The sequence below is a fragment of the Salvelinus sp. IW2-2015 genome, unplaced genomic scaffold, assembly GCF_002910315.2.
Source record: "Salvelinus sp. IW2-2015 unplaced genomic scaffold, ASM291031v2 Un_scaffold976, whole genome shotgun sequence".
Lineage (NCBI taxonomy): Eukaryota > Metazoa > Chordata > Actinopteri > Salmoniformes > Salmonidae > Salvelinus > Salvelinus sp. IW2-2015.
Genome location: NW_019942669.1, coordinates 319,820 through 327,319, shown reverse-complemented (window position 1 = coordinate 327,319; position 7,500 = coordinate 319,820). Strand labels below are relative to the sequence as shown.

The 7,500-nt window shown below is 45.2% G+C and overlaps 1 protein-coding gene across 1 annotated transcript in view; it reads right to left on the bottom strand.

The window, feature by feature from the left end:
• Window positions 1–7,500, bottom strand: part of LOC112069314 (spermatid perinuclear RNA-binding protein-like) — a 228,774-nt gene that overhangs the window by 14,161 nt on the left and 207,113 nt on the right. Inside the window, exons 9-11 of the mRNA XM_024136621.2 lie at window positions 6,266–6,494; window positions 5,136–5,287; window positions 2,320–2,466 (exon numbers count right to left, since the gene is read on the bottom strand). Of these exons, the coding sequence (XP_023992389.2) occupies window positions 2,320–2,466; window positions 5,136–5,287; window positions 6,266–6,494 (528 nt within the window). The remainder of the gene's footprint in view (window positions 1–2,319; window positions 2,467–5,135; window positions 5,288–6,265; window positions 6,495–7,500) is intronic.

Sequence of the window (7,500 nt, the reverse complement as noted above, 5' to 3'; positions counted from 1 at the left end):
GCCCCCATGCTGTTGCTGCTATACAACTATTAGTACTATCTAGTAGTTCTATCACACCGACCCGACCTGAACCGACCCAGATGTTTAGTTTCACAGTCCTTTCTAGCACCGCTCCATCTACTATGGTGAATGTGTAGGCCAAGTACAGCCTGCAACACTCCCACACTGTACACTGCATTGTAAAACACARTCACAAATCAAATCATATCAAATGTTATTTGTCACATGCTTCGAAAACAACAGGTGTGGACCATTAGTGACATGCTTACATACGGGACCTTCCCAACATTACAGAGAAAGGTAGAATAATAATAACACGATGAGTAATGATAACTTAGTTATATACACTGGGTACCAGTACTGAGTCAATGTGCAGGGGTACGAGGTCATTGAGGTAGATATGTACATATAGGTACAGTAGGGGTCAAATGACTAAGCAACAYGATAGATAATAAACAGTAGCAGCAGCGTTTGATGAGACAAAAGAGTTAGTGCAAAACGGGTCAATGCAGATAGTTAAATAGTTCATCAATATCTACTCTGACTAACTATTTATCAGTRTTATGGCTTGGGGGTTAGAAGCTGTTCAGGGTCCTGTTGGTTCCAGACTTGGTGCATCGTTACTACCTACCGTGCGGTAGCAGAGAGAACAGTCTATGYATTGGGTGGCTGGAATCTTTGAGAAATGTTTAGGCCTTCCTCTGACACCGCCTGGTATAGAGGACCTGGATGGTAGGGAGCTCGGCCTCAGTGATGTACTCGGCCGTACGCGCCACCCTCTGTAGTGCCTTGCGGTCGGATTCCAAGCAGTTGCCATACCAAGTGATGCAGCCAGTCAAGATGCTCTCAATGGTGCAGCTGTGGAACTTATTGAGGATCTGAGGACCCGTGCCAAACCTTTTCAGCCTCCTGATGGGGAAGAGGCAGTGTCGTGCCTTCTTCACGACTGTCTTGATGTGTCTGGACCATGTCAATTCAGTACTGATGTGGACACAGAGGAACTAGAAGCTCTCGAACCCGCTCCGCTACAGCCCTGTCGATGTGGATGGGGCGTGCTTGGCATTCTGTTTCCTGTAGTCCAGGATCAGCTCCTATCTATTGCTGACGTTGAGGGGGAGGTTGTTGGGATACGTATGTACGTCCGGTCACTGTGGGGACGACGTCGTCGATGCACTTATTAAACTCTTCAATGCCATCGGACAAATCCCGGAACATATTCCAGTATGTACTAGCAAAACAGTACTGTAGCTTAGAATCCGCTTCATCGGACCACTGGTACTTCCAGTTTGAGTTTTTTCTTGTAAGGAGGGATCAGGAGGATAGAGTTATGGTCAGAGGGCAAGGAAGAGCCATGTATACGTTTCTGTGAGTGGAGTAAAGGTCATCTAGTTGCACAGGTGACATGCTGGTAAAAAATGTTTCCTGCATTAAAATCCCTGGCCACGAGAAGTGSCGCCTCTGAGTGTGRATTTTCTTGTTTGATTATGGCCCTCTGCAGCTCGTTGAGTGCGGTTTTAGTGCCAGCATCAGTTTGTGGTGGTAAATAGACAGCTACGAAAAATATAGATGAAAACTCTTGATATATATAGTATGGTCTACAGCTTATCATGAGGTATTCTAACTCAGGCAAGCAAAAACTCAAGACTTCCTTAATATTAGAGATTGGGCACCAGCTGTTGCTAACAGAGAGACACACTCCTCCCCCCTCATCTTACCCAAGGCRGCCGACCGTTCTTGACGATGCATGGAAAAGCCAGCGAGATGTAAATTACCCATGTCCTTGTTCAGCCACGACGCCGTCAAACATAGAATATTACAGTTCTTCAGGTCCCGTTGGTAGGATAATGTTGAACAGAACGTCAAGTTTGTTCTCTAGTGATTAAGTTTGCTAACAGGATGCCGGCTCGTCTGCCTCTTTTGCGCGGTCACTTCCTCTTTTGAATCCCGGGCATTAGGTCCTGGTCCGGAGTAAGCASAATGTCCAGAGCTGCCGACTCGAAGTAGAAATTGTAATCCGAGGTTATTGATCGCTCTTCTGATCTCCAGAAGTGATTTTCAGTCATTGGAAATTAATGGCTGAGACATTATGTACAAAAAAAGTTAAGATCAGCTTCATTATTATTTTTTATTTTTTTAAATAGTAGAATTGATCAGGAGCCTATCAAACGGCTGCTATCCACTGCAGCGCCATCTCAGTTGACCAGGGGTACTTGCCCTTTATTTAGCCCATTCCCCCCTCGACGCACACTTTTTATTTACCTCCCCTTCCCAACATGTATCCACCTCTTCTCAGTGACCTGGCATATAGGGATCTTTTACCTTCACAGCAACATGCAGCTTGGCGGTTTTCTTGGAGGAGCCTGAGGCTTCGTGCACAGTGCTGTCTACGTCTACAGACATGGTGAAGACAGGAGCGTGGACCGGGCCGGACTGGGACAGCAGCTTGTACTGCAGACCTGGACGTATCTGATTCAGACGCATCAGAGCATTCATTGGTTGGTTGGTGTCTATTGCTTTGCTGTCGAGGACTGGAGGATAGGTGGAGTAGAGAAAGAGTAAAGGAGAGACAACGAGAGAGAGAGAGAGAAAGGGAGCGATAGAGAAAGGGAGACAGCGAGAGATAGAGAGAAGGGGGGAGAGAGAGAAAGGGAGACAGCGAGAGAGAAAGGAAGACAGAGAGTGATAGAGAGAGATAGGGAGAGAGATACAAGAGAGGGTAAACAAAATAAGAGTGATTGTTGTTCAATCAACAGTCTTAAATACATGGTGATATTATAAATGCTTATTGACAGAACACTGTACATGAGAAGTTGCCTTGGAGCTTTGTATTGTGTTTTTGAATATTACAAAAGGGGACCCTTGCTTCCAAAGTAGAGCTGGGCGGTATACCGTATTTTACTATATACCGGTATTGATTTACGGACCGGTTTGGGTMTTTACTTCACCTTCTCTAACGGTACTTGAATGTTTGGTTTGTTAAATGTGAAAAGCTGTGTGTAACGTCTATTTTTAGTTTACTCCGTTACTTGAGTCATCCCTCTCCTCTCACTCCACGCCCCTTTCCACACAGACCTGGTCACACCCCGTCACTCAAGGAGAGCATTTGTTGTTGCTTGACCACGAGACACTTGCGTTCAAGTCTGCATGGTCAGTGCAGTACATACAACAATGTTGATGACAACAATGCTGTTTCCACTTTGATTTTAATATACATCCACAAGCGTTCTATAATGACACTATTAGTTTGTGTTTCTTACATCTGCAAACAGCTAGTTTGTATTTTCTTAGCAAGTTAAYCTAAATCGTGTTAGCCACCAATGCTAATCGCTAGTTAGCTGGCCAGACTCAGTACTGAGTCAGAGCAAACGTAGCTWATACAGCCTGATACCAGTGCTGGTGGAGGCCTAAATCCGCATGTTGTTTGTGCAATAGTATCTTTTAAATCAAAGAGGAATAGGTGAAGCATGAACATGTTGGCTATATGAATAAAAATGTAATGTAGCCAATGATTATAGGGTCCCCGAGGAAACACGGAACATCACTTTGTTTCCTGTCACACTAACTCATCCATGGCATTTTCATTCGTTGTCATGTCAAACAACACTGTATTCAAAGTGCCCACTATTGTTTATATTCTAACTATAGAATTATAAACAACATTCTATTTCCATGATTCCAAACGTTCTCCCAAGGGTTTTGATCTCATTCCCAATTGCTACATTTGGTTAAAAATAAGGCCTAGTATTTTTGCCCATATCGTGGCAGTGTGGAAARGATCTCAAATTAGTGCAGGAAATGCAGAAATMTATGAAAATGCAGGAAATTATTTTTGGTTGAAGTTGAATTGAACAGTATAAAACAATCAGAATGGAGAAAGACTCATTGAAATCACTTAGAATATATGTGTTGCCACCCTAGGATCACTACTCATAAAGCACCCTAGGATCACTCACTACTCATAAAGCACCCTAGATCACTACTACTCATAAAGCACCCTAGGATCACTCACTACTCATAAAGCACCCTAGGATCACTCACTACTCCATAAAGCACCTAGGATCACTCACTACTCATAAAGCACCCTAGGATCACTCACTACTCATAAAGCACCCTAGGATCACTCACTACTCATAAAGCACCCTAGGATCACCTCACTACTCATAAAGCCCCTAGGATCACTCACTACTCATAAAGCACCCTAGGATCACTCACTACTCATAAAGCACCCTAAGGTCACTCACTACTCATAAAGCACCCTAGGATCACTCACTACTCATAAAGCACCCTAGGATCAACTCACTACTCATAAAGCACCCTAGGATCATCACTACTCATAAAGCACCCTAGGATCACTCACTACTCATAAAGCACCCTGGGATCACTACTCACTACTCATAAAGCACCCTAGGATCACTCACATMATATGATATTTTGGCCATATCGCCCCCTATTCCAAAGACCATCATTTCTGCCTAATTCTAACATAGTAGCACTACCCAACTACCATCTCAAAACACAAAAACAGTTTGATAGAATCCTCAGGCAACAGCTTCACATTCTGACTATTCTATTCCAGAAGCTCATTGCTAAATCTGTTTCCTTCTAACCAATCTCTTTTCCTCTAACTGGGAAGACAGGATAAGGGACAGCTGGATGGCTTAGAGAAAATATAGAAATCAATAATGATTGATTTCCAGGTGGGTTGTGTTGTATCTGCCTTCAGCGAAAGAACTAGAGATAGAGACGGGGAAAGGAAAGCCTGGTCCCAGATCAGTTTATTACAGCCTGGTCCCAGATCAGTTTATTACAGCCTGGTCCCAGATCAGTTAGTTATTACAGAGCCTGGTTCCAAGCTCAGTTTATTACAGCCTGGTCCCAGATCAGTTTATTACAGCCTGGTCCAGATCAGTTTTATTACAGCCTGTTCCCAGATCAGTTTATTATAGCCTGGTCCCAGATAAGTTTATTACAGCCTGGTCCTAGATCTGTTTATTATCTGGTCTAGTCGCTATAGCCAACTAGAGAAACTACTGTCCGTAATTGTCCAAGAAAAATGTCTGTGGACAATTAAGTTTATCTTATATTATCACATGGCCCAGGTCAAATGACTGAGCAAGGTCAGGGGCAGAGCTGACCTTCCTCAGGTTCCTCTTCATTTTCTTGATGAGGTCTTTGTCGTCCGTGGGCCCGTCCTCTAAGGCCTCTTTAGCCGGGAGCCCTCCTGTCTGACCAGGGGTACTTCTGGGGTTTACTGAGGGTAGAGGTCCATCTCCAGCACCTTGTAGATCTGACCAAACGCCATCAGTCTCAGGAGAGTGCTGAGAGAGGAGAGAGAGAGAGAGAGAGAGAGAGAGAGAGAGAGAGGAGAGAGAGAGAGAGAGAGACGGAAAGACTTAACAACAGACGAAGGAGGAAAGAGACAGGCAGGAGGACAGACACAAAGAGAAAAACAGGACAACTGGAGTGTAGTCTAGTGGTAAAGCTGCCAACTCCGGACCACACATCTCCCCCCCGGCGATGGGGGTTCGAGCATTGTTCGGCCAATCTGACAAAGCCCTCTCAACAGTCTACAGTCTAAAACAGACAGTAGAAAGACAGGTCAAAGCCCCTCAACTGTCTCACTGTCTAAAACAGACAGTAAGAATATCATTTAAATAAACAAATTGTTACTGTTGTTTGTTTTTACCTCTTCAGCAACAACTGCCATCACAGTTCAGGCGTCACTGGGTTTACTTAGCAACAGTGGCTCCAGTACTAACTCCAGGTAAACAATACAACAGATCATTTGAGCAGCACTTTGCTGTGGCTGAGACTAGTGACATAGAGAAGTCATTGGGTCTTCATGGTGCACTATATCTATGACTATGTCTGCAGGGAAATATATTGTGGATATCGTGATTGGCAGTTTAACACCCCCCTGTTCTTCACTGAGAGGATGATGAAAGGAGAAGCAGCACAGACTTACCTAAGATAAAATCGATGCTTTGGGGCTAAACAGACAAAACACACACACACAGAAACACACAGCACAGAAACACACACACACAAGAAACACACACACACAGAGACAGAAACACACACACACAGACACAACACAGAAACACACACACACAGAGAAACCCACACACACACAGAACACCACACAGAAACACACCACACAGAAACACACACACACACAGAGAAACACACACACAAAAAACACACACAACAACAACCACACACGACACAGAGAAACAACACACCACCAGAAACACAACACACAGACCAGGCGTCAGTTTAGACGCGCTTCCAGATGACGTGGCAGGGATCAGAGAACACACCGACAGCAGAACACACATCTGCGGAAGGCTCGATCCGAAGGTTTTGCTCAATGTTGTTTTGGATGAGACCCCGAGGTGGTGTAGGTCGCGCTTTAACCGCCAGGCGGCGTCTGGGAGGGGCTGCGAGTTTGTCAACCATCCCGGAGCGATGGTGCCTTGAGTAGTGTCGGTGCTCTGTTAACAGAGAAACGTACAAGAGGGAGGCAACACAAATGGAGCGGACTTCGGCAGATCGGAGGGGCGTATATTACAGGAATCGGTGGTTGTTTGTGCGATTTAGAGCACACAAACACAGAGAAACACGTCTCCATCCTTCCTCTCATCCACTTTCTATCCTCTCTGCTCAGTCCTTCCTTCTCCTCTCTCATATCCTCATCTCAATCCTTCCTCCATCTACGTCCTCTCCATCCGCATCTCCTAATCTTCCGTCTCCTATCCTCTCTTATCACCTTCTCTTCTTTCTTTCTCCGCTCCTCTCGCTATCGGGTTCACGCTTGGTGTCTCGCTCTAGTCCTGCACATTACTCTAACTCTGTCATCATCTCTCTCCTAATCATCTTCTCTTCTATATCGTTCTCGTATCATCTCTCTCTTGTATCATCTCTCTCTATCATCTCTCTCTATCAATCCTTCTCTCGCATCCTCTCGTCTCTCCATCCTCATGGCTCTCTCTCTAATTCCTCCATCTCTCCTCCTCTCATCTCCACTGGTATTGGGAACTGTGTCGCGTGGCTGTAGCTCGTCTCCTCTCTATCGCCAGTCTCTCTTCATTCTCTCTCTCTTCCTGCATCTCTCTCTCTCTGTATCTCTCTCTTCTCTTCATTCTCTCTATCTCATCTCTGTCTCTCTCTCTACCATCTCTCTCTCTCTCTATCCTGATCTCTTCTCTCTCCTCCTGCTATCTCATCTATCTCTCTCTCTCTTCCTCATCTCCTCTCTCTTCTTCCTCTATCCTCATTCTCTCCTCTGTCTCGTCCGTCCGCCCCTTGCTAGTTCGTCGTCTCATCTCGTCTCATCTCTCCCGTCCTATCCCCTCATACTGTCTCGTCGGTCATCTGTCTTCTCTCTTAGTCACTCATGTGGTAAGTTCCCTCTCCTCTCTCGTTCGCTCTATCCTCATCTCTCCTCTCCTTGTCCGACCCTCTCCCTCTGCTCGTCTCTCTCTGCTCGTATCCTCACAT